General features: G+C 39.0%; 1 protein-coding gene across 1 annotated transcript in view; it reads right to left on the bottom strand.

The window, feature by feature from the left end:
- Positions 1–13,561, bottom strand: part of GALNT16 (polypeptide N-acetylgalactosaminyltransferase 16) — a 185,488-nt gene that overhangs the window by 91,942 nt on the left and 79,985 nt on the right. Inside the window, exon 2 of the mRNA XM_014068864.2 lies at positions 1,136–1,311. Coding sequence (XP_013924339.1) covers positions 1,136–1,311 — 176 coding nt within the window. The remainder of the gene's footprint in view (positions 1–1,135; positions 1,312–13,561) is intronic.

The raw sequence follows: 13,561 nt of genomic DNA, 5'->3' as shown, positions 1-13,561 counted from the left end.
GCCTCCAGAAGTTGTGAATGCCCCAACACTGGAAGTCTTTAAGAAGATGTTGGATAGCCATTTGTCTGAAATGGTATAGGGTTTTCTGCCTAGGCAGGGGGTTGGACTAGAAGACCTCCAAGGTCCCTTCCAACTCTACTATTGTATTATTGTATTTATTACTAAGTCAGCAGAAAATTATACTGCAGTTCCACAGACTGGCAGCAGATGGTAGCAGGGATGGTTTCATGCACACAACCCAATCCTGTGCATGCGCAAATGAAGCTTCACATGCTCGCCACCACTTGTGTGGCCTGGTTCCAAATGGCCCACAGACTGGGACTTGTCTGCCAACCAGGACTTGGGGACCCCTGCTATTCTAGCACGAAATTGACCATCCCAACTGTCAGTTCCTATCCTGACTATATTGCCTATGTTTTCAGCTACTGCCAATCACCCAATTTTCCTCCAAAATGATGAGTGACAAAGGCTACAGATTTTATATGCATCTTGAGGTTGCCATTGGACCATATCAAAATTTAAAAAGATAATACGCTTCTAATGCTGATCTAACCAAAGATAACTTTGATTTATTTCACTCAAGGGCCGGAGTTGAGATGAAGGCATAGGGTCAAGGGCAGAAAAAATGGTATTGTCAGAGCACATTTGTGTTGTGTGTAAAAAGCTCATTACTTGGCTTTTTACTAGTTACTGTTAGGATCCTTAATAGGAATTAAATATACATAACCATCTGGCACATTTCACTGCACTATCACATTTCTAGAGATTTGTTTAAATGTTAAATAATGTTTCCTTCTTCTATGACATATTTACCTTAACTATATCCAGATGTTAAAATAAATAAAACAGTCTGCAGTAAGGATGAGAAGTCCTTTGTCAGGTGGGATACAGATAATATCTTTCTGTCTTTCAAAATTAAACTGGCCCAAGGATCAGGTCACAGAGATGCTATGGTATAAAGAGTGGTCTCCAACCTTGGCAACTTTAAGACCTGTGGACTTTAACTCCTAGAGTTCCTCAGCCAGCAAAGCTGGCTGAGGAACTCTGGGAGTTGAAGTCCACAAGTCTTAAAGTTGCCAAGGTTGGAGACCACTGAAGTATTGATTACAATCCATACTCATCTGCACTACAGTACCTGTAATGTCTAGTGTCTCTGATGGGCCGGTCACTGCTCAGTTTGTCACTCTCCAACTGATTGAAAGCATGTTGCCGATAAGGGTCTTCTCCAGCCTTTAGTAGTTTTGACGATACATAGGCCTTTTCATCAAATCCTCTTAAGCCATTTTTCTCAGCTTGTGGTGGCTTGGATGCCTGGAGAGAGAGACACACACACGAGTTAAAAGTTAGCCCTATAAAAGAAAAAGCCTTTTAGTATACAAGTGACAGCCTAACGTTCTATTGAGAGCCAGAAGCAGATTTTCAAAGTAATACGTGCAAAGTTTTATTTTGAAGGCGGGGAGGAAGAGGCACAGAAATTTATTTTGTCAACCCAATCATTGTCTGATTGATTATGATCATGCAGAGGAAATGAAGAGTAAGTTTCCTTTTTATTATTGTCAAAGATTTTGTATACATTTATATTCTTTTATTTTAGTAGGGCTTTTTTTGTTGTTCCTTTGAGTCGGTTCTGAAACCTAATGACTGCTTGGATAAATCCCTGCAGTTTTCTTGACAAGGTTATTTTGAAAATGGTTTGCCATTGTCTGCTTCCTGAGTGAAGCAAGTGGCAGAAGGTCACCCAGCTGGCTTTGTGGCTAAGGTAGGACTAGAACTTACAGTCTCACAGTTGTCAAACTCCTAGCCCATGGGCCGGATGCATCATGCCTGGTTTAGCAAAGGGGGAGGGAGTCCAATTACGTCACATGACACCACCATGATGACATGAGTTTGACACCCCTATTCTAGATCATTGCCTTAATCCCTACAACCAAAGTGGTTTTCGGTGGGCCCTACTTTACGGTAATACACTTAAAATATTGCAGACTTCAGTTAAAGTTATATACCTATATTTTGAATGATATATACAACATATGCATCTGGATGCTTTTTAACAACAATATGGAGCTGGTATGTCTTTTCCTTTTTTTCTTTCAACTTTCTGGTCCAACCAATGGCCTTTGTGGTCTCCCATTCAAATACTATCTTACTTAATGTTTTAAGACATGCCATGGTCAATTAAGTGCTGCCACATCGCTGGGCTTTTCTTCCTAAATTCCTAACTAACAACTTCAGTCAAGAATGAATTCTAAGAAATATGGCCGTTACAACTGAGGAGCATTAAACTGGGAAAGGTTAATATAGAATTATCTTACCTGGTCAACTACTTTGACCTAAAAGGATACTTGTCAAAAGTCTACTAAATCTGTTCAAAGAGAAGGAAGGGCTTGCTTTACAATTTACAGTCCCACAGATACATGATGCACAGAGGTGGTATTCAGCCAGTTCAGACTGGTTCAACCGAACCGGTAGTGGAAATCATGGGTGGGCCTGCCACCTGCCTTGGCTTTATGCCATCCTATTTAGGCACATTTTCAAACCACATGCATGTGTGCAAACCATGGGCACGATCAAAGTGCATGCACGGAAGGCCGAGCGCATGTGTGGATGCACACACTTTTACATTTGAAAACCGGAAGGGAAAGTAAGTGAATGCCACCCCTGAGGATGCAGTATGTATTCCTCCTCTTTCACCATTCGTTTGCATGAATTAAATGTCCTTCTATCAGTACAATAACTACTTTCATCTCCTGTAGGCTGAAATGAGCCTCATTGTTAAGATAAGCTGGTTAGATGCCATATAGGGATGCACGGCTTTACTGAGAGACGCTGGATACTAAATGATGAGCAATGTTTGTTAAAATGGTTAAAGGTAGTAATTGTTGAGCTTGTTGTCAATATCTGTCAAGACCTTATTCACAGGAGAGAAAGCAGATTTAAGAAAGGTTTCCTAATGAATACCCAAGGAAAATGCATCCTATGGTGATTCAGCAAACCATATAGAAAATCCATATCTTTCCTTCCAGATTTATTGCAGCCTTCCTTTTTGTTTTAAAACACTTAAAAATAAGCTGTTTTCTGAATGACTCTTGCCCAATTGACTATTCAGTGTAGGTCCTGCCATCTATACATGAAAATACAAAATGAAAAGTGGTGTAAATAGTGTTCACGGCTTTTATCCTCTTTAAAGCAGTGGAAATATAGGTGGTCATCAGTTAACAATGGTAATTGGGGCAGGGTACTCTGTTATTAAGTGACAGCCATAAAATGCAATGTCATGTGACCACAACCAACCAATGATTGCAATTTCGGAAGTTCCAATTGCAGTCATTAGACCAATCCTGTGTGTGATTGTTAGGCATGACAACACATGATCACCATTTGCTATCTCCTTGCAACTTCCCCATTAACTTTTCTTGTTGGAAGCTGTGAAGGTTGCAAATGGTGATCACATGACCATGGGATGCTGAGACCATCTTAATTGCAAGCCAGTTGCCAAGCACTGAATCGCAGTCAGATGATAATGGGGATACTGCTATATTTACAGGTTCAAGTACCAGTTGTAAGTCTCCTTGTTCAGCACTGTTTTAACTTTGAACAGATGCTGATTGAATGGTTATTAGCTGAAGACCACCTGCAAAGAAAACTTACACTTTTGTGAGAAAAACTGTATAAACCATTTTCTGAAAACCATTACAGCAGCAAATTCATTAAAAATAAGTCATCAGAAAAGGTTAGAATTTCAAGTAGAAAAACAGCTTGGAAATGAAAACTGTCTAAGATGATACCTATTTAAGATGGATGAATTACATTTGAGTGATACCCTAGAATTGAACTGTTTACCTTTGGCATTTCAGCTTTTTCTTCTTTTCAAATGTCTGGAACAATTATCTTCCGTTTTAAAAGAAGGTATTGGACAAGTGTGACAAGCATTTCGATGCCTGTATACTGTTTTATCTGCAAACATTTGCTGGCTTTCCTTCCTGATCTCTGGAAATGCCACAGGCAAAATAATTAAATATTTATTTTTTTGTGGAAAGCATTTTCCCTTCACAGCTGATATAGGCTGCCAATGATCCCCCTCCCTGCCACACACAAAATCCCTGTCCATAGATTTGTACTCTAAAGCAGGAGTCTCAAAGAAAAAAGCATGGGCGGGAGATTAGGAAAAGGATCTGACAACGGTAGCTTGCTTGACTGCCACATGCACGACAATATATTCAAATTTGTCATGGAATATATTTTTTACTGCAGTTTGCATGAAGCCTATCTTCATTGTTCTTATGGTTGAGTGATTCTAGAAGATGTGATGAATGACTAGTGAAGAAAAGGCCCATCTGCCTTCTAGAGTTATTCAAGTATTGCTGTATCAAAATAATAGTGAAGACAGGTTTTATATTGCCTTAGCGTTGGGTGAAGTGTCACGTTTAGGCAGCTGCTTCAAACGGAAAATATTTCTCCTAAGCAAGCTTCTCACAAAGCCTTCTTTAATGAGATTTATTGAAATGAAAGGGACAGGATTATGAGAATTTCAATTTAAAACTAATTGATCGTCCAATAACAACCAGCCTTAGACCCAGCAATGAAAATATTGAAATGGTAGATAACTTCTGTCCTTTAGAATCAACCATCAAACATAAAGGAAAAAGCAGTTAGGAAATACACCACAAGCCAGCATTTGGTAAAGCAAACATATTAAGGCCTTGGAAAAGAAATCCAAATGCTGTGAGGTGTCTAAACCTCAAAGATCAGAATCATGCAAGCCATGATATTTCTTGGTAATCCTATATTGAAGTGACAAATTGGGCTTTGAAGAAGTAGGATAGGAAGAATATTTGATCTTTGGTGTTGGAAAAGCCTCCTCAGAACATCATGGACAGCCAAGAAACTGGTGGATCACCAAACAAATTGATCTAGAGTTCTCACTTAAGGCACATATAACCAGGTTCAAGTTACCTTACTTCAATTACATTATGTGAAGATTCAGCTCTTTAGAAAAGGCTCTTATGTTAGAAAAGGTGGAAGGAAAGAGAAGAAGATGACTAGCCTCAAGATGGATGACCTCAGTTATAGTGGGGATGAGTGCACCATTGGGAGACTTGGAAAAGAAGGTTAGTGACAGATTGTCATGGGAAAAAAATCTATGTGATCACTAGGAGTCATAAATGACTTGAAGGCACATAAACAATCAATCAATGTTTGCATAGAGACTTTCATAGCAAATTTCCTGTGAACTGGTCATGGTTCTTTTGACTGAAAACAGCGGAGCGTGAAGATGGCTTTTTACAAACTATCTCCTGGATTTTTATCAGTTATTTATTTATTTTATATATCAAACTTCTTAACCTCCCTGGTATAATTAGCATTACAATGTTGATAGAACATGCTTTAAGTCACTAATTTTCTGTTTTTTGTTCATGGTGCTATGCACAGGCCAGTTTATTCTAGTGGTTAAGGTATCAGTCCAGAAACTTGGAGATTCTGAGTTCTAGCTAGTTTTAGGCACAAAGCCACCTGGGTGACCTTGGGCCAGTCATTCTCTCTCAGTCCCAGGAAGGAGGCAATGACAAATCACTCTTGAAAAACCTTGCCAAGAAAATGTCAGGGACTTGCCCAAGCAGCCACTAACAATCAGACACAATTGAACAGAACAGGAAAAAAATGTGATTGTAGAGCATTATCCAGTTGTATTCATACATAAATATTGTCAAGTAAATTAAAAAGGTTTAATAGAAATTTAGAATAGAAGCAAAAATATCCTAATTCATTTGTTGTATTTGATTCTCGTTGACTTTCCAATGTCTGAAAATACTCCATTCCAAAGTATTGGGAGACGTTTTACCATTTTTATCTGACAGAATGTGCTGTTTACTACTTTTGCTTTTTATCTGATCTTCAAGAAAAAAATTATCTCAGCTTTCTCCTTGATTTTAACTCATCGTTGCTATGAACTGTGGCTCTATGGCTATCAATTTTTGGCTTAGCCATTAGTCTGCTCTTCTCCTGTATCATTTATTATCTTTTAGTTCAAGGCATGTCTGGAGTTGATCGCTATAGTTCCAACATATCAAGAGGCTCAAGTTGAGGGAGCGGGATTAATCCAATTCCTTAAAAAAATATTCTCTCATAAAAAGGTCCTGAGTAGCTGGAAAGGCACCATACTTAGGAAAACATAAGATGGCTGTCCAAAACTAGTTATGAATCTGCAGTTATTTCAGCTGACTGAACCTTTATGTGATATTTCTGTTTGCCCTGTCTTGGTCCCACAAATGTTGCATAGTCCACTGTCTGCTCATGTTTCTGGAATGTAAATTAAAACCTGCATTTTAACCATTGCTTTCAACAGTTTCTTCACCTTCCACTGTCTTTCATCAATTTATATACTAGCAAAACAGTGATCTAAAGATTCTTATGCACAGGCATTATTCATGAACCACCACAGGTAGAAGCAGAAGGCTTTGAAATCATTCAAATACAGTGCTAAAGCCGTTGTTTAATATTGTACATGCAAATCTTCTCCCTTCTCTTCTACTCCTGTGCCATGAAATCCTTTGCTAACAAGAGTTGGTTTCCATATCTACTAGAAAGTACTTTTCGTTTTAATTGTAGTTTATTCAGACAAGCCAGATTCATAAAGCACAATTTGCTCTGACCTTATTCAGGCAAATAATGGAAAACCAGGCATAATTTATTTTAGCTGGTTGCAAACAAAAGCAAATGGAACCAAGTATTTAGCCTTCAGTAAGAGAAGAGATAGGGACCGAAGAAGCCCAAGACACCTTCGTATAATGTTAACCCATAGGTTAATTGATAAATGAAGTGTGAGCACACACTCTTGGCCTGTTCATAGTTCTAAGTAGTTTCCATCCCAGTTTCCATCTGGAACATTAGACTCCACTCAACCAAAAGACAGTTCTGGGAAGTGTGGAAGTGATGGGGGTTTTCTTCTTGGTGCTGCCAAGGTGAGCAAGGTATTTTGAGGACACTCTGTATTAGCATATGTGTAATTCCTTCCTCACCCATAATGTCTACTTCCTTCCTGCTATCTACCCTTCCTCCTTGCTTCTGCATTCCATACAAGAGGGTGCCAACACAATCAGAGAAATGTTTTTCTGGTTACCCTGTCTCCGATTTCATAAAATGTTTGTAAGAGGACACTCAGTATAGGAACTCAGGCAATGAAATTAACATTGATATTTAAAATTAACATTAATATAATTAACATAAAAGCCTAGACTTGTGGATGTGACATCTCTTTTGTGGGAACTGTGCTGGCTGCCAATCTGCTTCGACATACAATTCAAGATGCTGGCTCTCTCCTTTATTGAGGCCAGGCTATTAGAAGGCCAACCTCTCCCCTATTTCATCCACCTGGGTCACTAGGATGGAAAGGCAGGGCATGTTATGAGTCTCATTGATTAGGGAGGTGCATCTGGTGGGATCATAAAAAAGGGTCTTTTGGTGGTGGCCTTTTCTTTATGGATCATCATTCCCCCAGAGATACTGTTGATCCCCATCCTATTACTCTTCAAAAAGGATCTAAAAATGTGATTTTTATCAGTAGGTCTGAGGAGGTTGAATGGAGATGAGCCTATCAAGTGGTTGATTTGATTGGTTGCTATCATGGAGAGTGAGGTGGTTTTTCTTACTTGTTTTTCTTATATGGTAGATTTTTTTTAAATGTTGTAAATCCCCCAGAGTCACCAATGTGTAAGTTGGGTGACTATATAAATTTGCTTAATAAATAAATAAATTTGAGCAGCCTCCTGACAAGGCAGGCAATTCCCAAACTGAATATAATATCTACATGGAAGTTGGGGGAAATCCTTCATTCACAGATGGAGAGAACTGGTAGCAGCCCATTGAGATAGGAATGGTTAACTTGAGAAGATCATTTAATGTTCCTTGACTTTGTAAAACATCAGGGATAAGAAGAGTATTACTGCTAGGAGGACCTAGGTTATGCACCAGGATCTGAAGTTGTCTTCTTCACAATTGACATCTACAATGAAGACCTGCGTACTGAGTATAGAATCCTGTACTAGTTTTTTTAAAAATGTGGAAGTGATAGACAGGAAAGAATCAGTCTTCCATTCTCAAGCTTTTTCTGTGATTCTGCCTCTAGAATCTTAGAGTTTATCTTGATTTTCAAACATCAATATTTATAATTCCATTTGTGATTTCTGATCCCAAACTAGATATTATAAGGAAGATCTACAGTATAATTGGATCTCCTGTCTTTTTTTTTTAGATTTAAAAGCAACAGCAGGACAGGGATGCAATTGACACGGAAGATGCTCTAGAAAATGGGATGCATCAATTGAACATTTCCTCTACAGCACAGTACAGTCCTAATCACAATCTCCATGTATTCACAATTTGCTAGATACTATTTAGTATCTGCTTTCTGCTCCATTCCTCTATCCAGATGGGCACGCTTGTTGTGTGATTTTGATAAAACTCAACTCCCTCCTTAATAATACTGCTTTAATGACTTTTAAAAAGTGTCAGGAGATTCAGTCATGGATTTTCCTTCTCCTTCTCAAATATGTTTTGTCCTACCAATAATAGAATACAAAATATGAAAAATTGTTAAACAATCATAGAATTATTAAGCAAATTGCACCATTAATTGATACGCATACTGAATAACATTGGGACACAATATAATGGGTGGATGGGTGGTTAGCATAATGCAGGGGTGTCAAACTCATGGGCCGCGGGCCATATGCATCACGCACTGGCTACGGCCACAGCCAGTTTAGCAAAGCTGGGGGGGGGAGTTGCGATATGTCATGATGATGCCATGATGATGTGAGTTTGACACCGCTGGCATAATGTGTCAATCATCTACTTAGTCATATTATTTGTCGGCTAATGGCTTGGTACTGTGTGACAGACAGGCAGCTACAGCTTGTTCATTAAACTATAGCTTCCAAAAAGTTGGCTCAACTTTATGTGTGAACTCATTTCCCAAGACACACAACTAATTTTTACCGTCCTAGAATTAAAGTCTGTTACAATGCTTATCCACATTAGAGTATGTGATTTCACAGCAAATTTGCAGACAAATAATTATCCTTATATTTTAGGCTCACATCATTTTAAATGTTTAATAAAACATTCTGCTATTCCCATACAAGAATTTTTTCTTGGTTTCAAGTTTGGGAGGGAGGAATACATCTGCAGTTTACTAAGTTAGGTTAACTATTTGTTGCTATCTACAACTGGAATTCTGTAGTGCAAATATGATAGCCTTGGTACTGCATTGTTATTATCATTTAGCAGCATCTGCTTTGCTGTTGCTTCAGCTGCCATGAAACGGGGAGGGAGGGGATGGTATTTGGGTGGGGTTACTCGATGTGCTGGAGGAATGTTCTGGAGTTCTCTGGATGGTCAGACTACGCATGCGTGGGTGTTTCCCGCCTGGACTAACAGCAACGACATTCCATCTTCGTGATGCCTTTTGAAGTTATCTCACACCTGACATTTGAAGGACTTATGATTGGACTAAGCCTATGATGCCAGGGGGTGTGGAATGGGATATTCTATATATCAACTGCTTTCGCGCCTAATAAATCAGACTTCGCTATGCAACCGCTCTTTAATCATTTTTAATTAGTAAAAGTACATTTGATTTTCCACGTATGGAGTCTCATGGTCTTTCTTTCCTAATTATTAAATGGAGAGGTGCTGACAATAACATTGGCATGGATAAAGTTTTTGATTGTTTCAAGTTTTTGTTAAATTGGGATAGATAATTGAATATGGTGCAGGGTTGGAAGGAGGCATAATCTGCTTATCTAAGCATTTCAATTTGCATATTGTATGTGAAGCATATCTAAGAACTTTTAATTATACCCTTACAGGTTAAACCCTTAAACTAAATCAATGGGAATACCAATACTTCAAATAAAGCCAAAACAGAACATGAGAAAATTTGTTCCAAATTATTAATGCTAGGAAAACCAGTTATATAAAAGGGGTGTGAACCAATCTCTTCTTTACATGTAAGGGAACCAAATTATAGTTAGTTGGAATCTGTTGTCATCTAAAATTCCAGATACTTAAATCAGTGAGAAACTATCTCAGCTATAAAATGTGCAGGTCCTATGGGACTGAATGCTGTCACATAATAATAATATGCAATGTGAAGCCTGATCTGCAGGATCAATTCCCCCAGTGGCTTCTTGTGAGCTTCCAATGATGCAGAAAATCGGAGACTTTCAAAATGGCCACAGCAACAAGCAGAGCAAAGCTACAGGATCCTGGCTTTGTCTACCTTGTTAAAGCCTGCCCCAGTTATTTATACACACAGCTGAAGCAGGAATGCTTTTAGTTAAAACAGACCTAGCCCACAACCGGTGAGTTGCACTCTCCAAGGTACTGATTACTGTTTGATTTGCCAAGAAACAGGTCTTGCTTGCTACTATATGCCACCATTCCTTGACAGCTTTCAAGTCATAAGCTGCTATCCTCAGGGTTTTCAGCTAGATCAGGTCATGATGAGTGTAGAATAATACTTTATTGTTATTGTGTGTATATACACAGTATACCCATACAATGAAATTCATATAACACCCAGAAACAAGGCCCAGCACACATGACAATCACCAAACACACCCCCACTCACCAAAAATTCCCCGCCCCTAAACCACCCAAGCATCCACACAATAGACCAAGTAATGCTGTCCAACAGCTCACTGATGGTGGCCCTTTAGTTACCTCCAGTCTCTGGAGCGTTGAGCCGCTGCATATACATGCGCCACCATTTTGAATATAGTCCGTTATCTGGAAAGTCAGGGAGCAGGAAATAGAGCAATTAAATTTAAAATAAATATTTTTGCTACAAGCTCCTGAGACCAAAAAGAAACAATACAAAATGGAATATTTGGGGGCAACCTATGAAGAGAGATGGCCTGAAGATAATTGGACATTGAGTCTGCTTCATAACTATAAGCACTTGATTCCAGAGACAAACCGCTTCATAGGGCTTTCAGCCCTCTCTAAGTGGTTTACAGAGTCAGCATATTGCCCCCACAGTCTGGGTCCTCATTTTACCCACCTCGGGAGGATGGAAGGCTGAGTCAACCTTGAGCCAGTGAGATTAGAACCGCTGAACTGCAGATAACAGTCAGCTGAAGTGGCCTGCATTACTGCACCCTAACCAATGCACCACCTTGGCTCTTGAATGTGTCATGAATGTGTCATTTAGTAAAATATAATAAAAATATATGTATCTGATGACAATGTGGGTGAGAACATTGAAAGGCTTCCCTAAAAAAAGAATCTGAGCAACCCTCCCAGATAAAATGGATGTGGGAGGCAGCTGGACTCCTGTCAACAAAGATGTCTAAATCTCTCTCTGCCTGGCCACACACAAAGGAGTTAACACATCTAAAAGAATGAAAGAATCACACTACAGTAATTCTAGTATTACCTCTGAGCTTATCTAAACTGCAATCTTATATTTAACCTTGTGGTTCATGAGCCCACATCCAATTTGCTTTAAGGGTATAGTGCTTGCATTACAGCAAAACTCTTGCCCTTGCACCAACAGTGGGAATCCAACTTAAATCTGAGCTTCAACTGCAGTGTGTCACTGCTTTGACCCTGAGAGTGTCAGATTGCTTTATGTATCATGTAAGGACAATTGTCCTATTTCACCAAGCTTGTCAAGTTTGCTTCTTTATCGACCCTTCTCAATCCAAGTACTCCATGATGCTGCCACCAATGAACCTATTAAGATAGAGCTGGCATCAGATTTCATAAGCTTTTGATGCCATCTTATGATTTCTCTGTTTCATCAGGCCCCCTCTGCGTTTCATCTGTTACTTTCATACAGTTCTCTATGACAAGTTTGTAAGGAATATATGTCTTAACATATTTTTATAGGCAAATTACTTGTTTAAAAAAACCTAACTGCTTTTAAATGAATTGCATTCTCATTTTGAGATGGTTTATAGCCATGAATATGCAAGACAGAAAAGACTATACAGGTAAATAAATAAAATGACAAATGTATTACATCAGATATGAGGCACCAAGTAGAAGGGAGTAAATCTCATATATCTGTTGCTGTTATACAATCCTCTGCAAATTAAATCCATCTGAATCAAGAATGGGTTCAATTCTGCTCTGAGGAAAGAGAAAACAGAGTATCTAAGAAGCAACTGTATGAGTTGCAAGGGGAAAAATAGAATGGAAACAACTGCCCTTGTAAGGAAGTACACATTACTATGAGAATATAATCCATTTTATTACCTAAGGAATTTCAGTTGAGAGACTGAACCCTGAACATAGTTCACGATTTTCCACATCTTAAGTACATCATCATGCAGTTTTAATACCATCATGAGATTTCTCTGTATTTCCTGCTCCAAAAGTAGACTTTTCAAAAAGGCCTCTGTCCCAGTCCTTGATAAGGCTTTCATTTGCCTCCATTTCTTGCAGTTTATTGGGACTCAATACAACAATTTCATTATTTGTTCATCCCAGTTGGGTTGCTTCATTCTTATATAGATTGATAATATCCGACACCATTATTTCATTACTGTTATTCAGAGCAGAGATTATTTTCAATTACCAGCATCTAGAGGGCAGCACATGGGTAGATTCTGAGATTATAAGTCAGGGCTGTCAAACTCAAGGCCCATGGGCCAGATGCGTAACCAGTGGTGGGTTCCTACCAGTTCGGACCAGTTCGGCTGAACCGGTAGTGGTTTGGTGGCCTGGGTCACTGGAACCAGCAGCAACCCAGGCCTGCCATGGCCCATAACCAGTTCTCCAGGTGGCACCATAGGTGGCACCATCTTGTTTTTCAGTTCTGCGCATGCTCAGAACAATTTTAATTGCATTGTGCATGCATGCACAGTGCGCATCAAGTGCGTACATGAGCAAACTGGCAGTAGTGCCTGCCAGAACCCATCCCTGTGCATAATGCACTGGCCACACCCGTACTGGTTTAGCGAGGGGGAGGAGTTGCAATGCTTCACATGGTGCCACCATAACGCTGCAAGTTTGACATCCCTGTTGTAAGTGTATAATTTTTATGATGTTTGAATGAGTTCATCATTTTTTCCACTGGTGTATTCAATTTTTGTAATTATAGAAGTAAAATACAAGAGACGTAATAAAAGCAATCAAATCTGCCCAGGGACTATATGTTTGGGTGATAAGATGAATTGTGTTTATCAATATTCTTTCTGCTAAATAACTAAGAAAGCAGAGATTCTTCTTCTCCTTTTTCCCATTTGCATTTGCTCCTCAAATAGCTGTCTATATTGAGGGAGGGGGGTTGCATTTAGCTAGTTTTCTTTCCCTAACATGCAGTAATTTAAAATGAAAATTCCCTCTGAATAAAACTGGAGGAGTTGTCAGCATGTATTGTGAATTTGCCTCCCACTGAATTTTATCAGCATACATGCAGGACATTAGTTCTTTAGTGATTTATGACTTTCTTAAATACAGAAGCACTTTCAAATCAAAAATAAAGCAAAGAGAAGGAGATAGTATCTTTACATCAGCACAATAAGCTTTAAAAAGAATTCAAGGTTTATCATCT

This window comes from Thamnophis sirtalis, unplaced genomic scaffold, assembly GCF_051295495.1.
Source record: "Thamnophis sirtalis isolate CommonGarterSnake01/CBP01778 unplaced genomic scaffold, rThaSir2_p1.2 scaffold_1, whole genome shotgun sequence".
Taxonomy (NCBI): Eukaryota; Metazoa; Chordata; class Lepidosauria; order Squamata; family Natricidae; genus Thamnophis; species Thamnophis sirtalis.
This window is presented reverse-complemented; position numbering and strand designations above follow the sequence as displayed.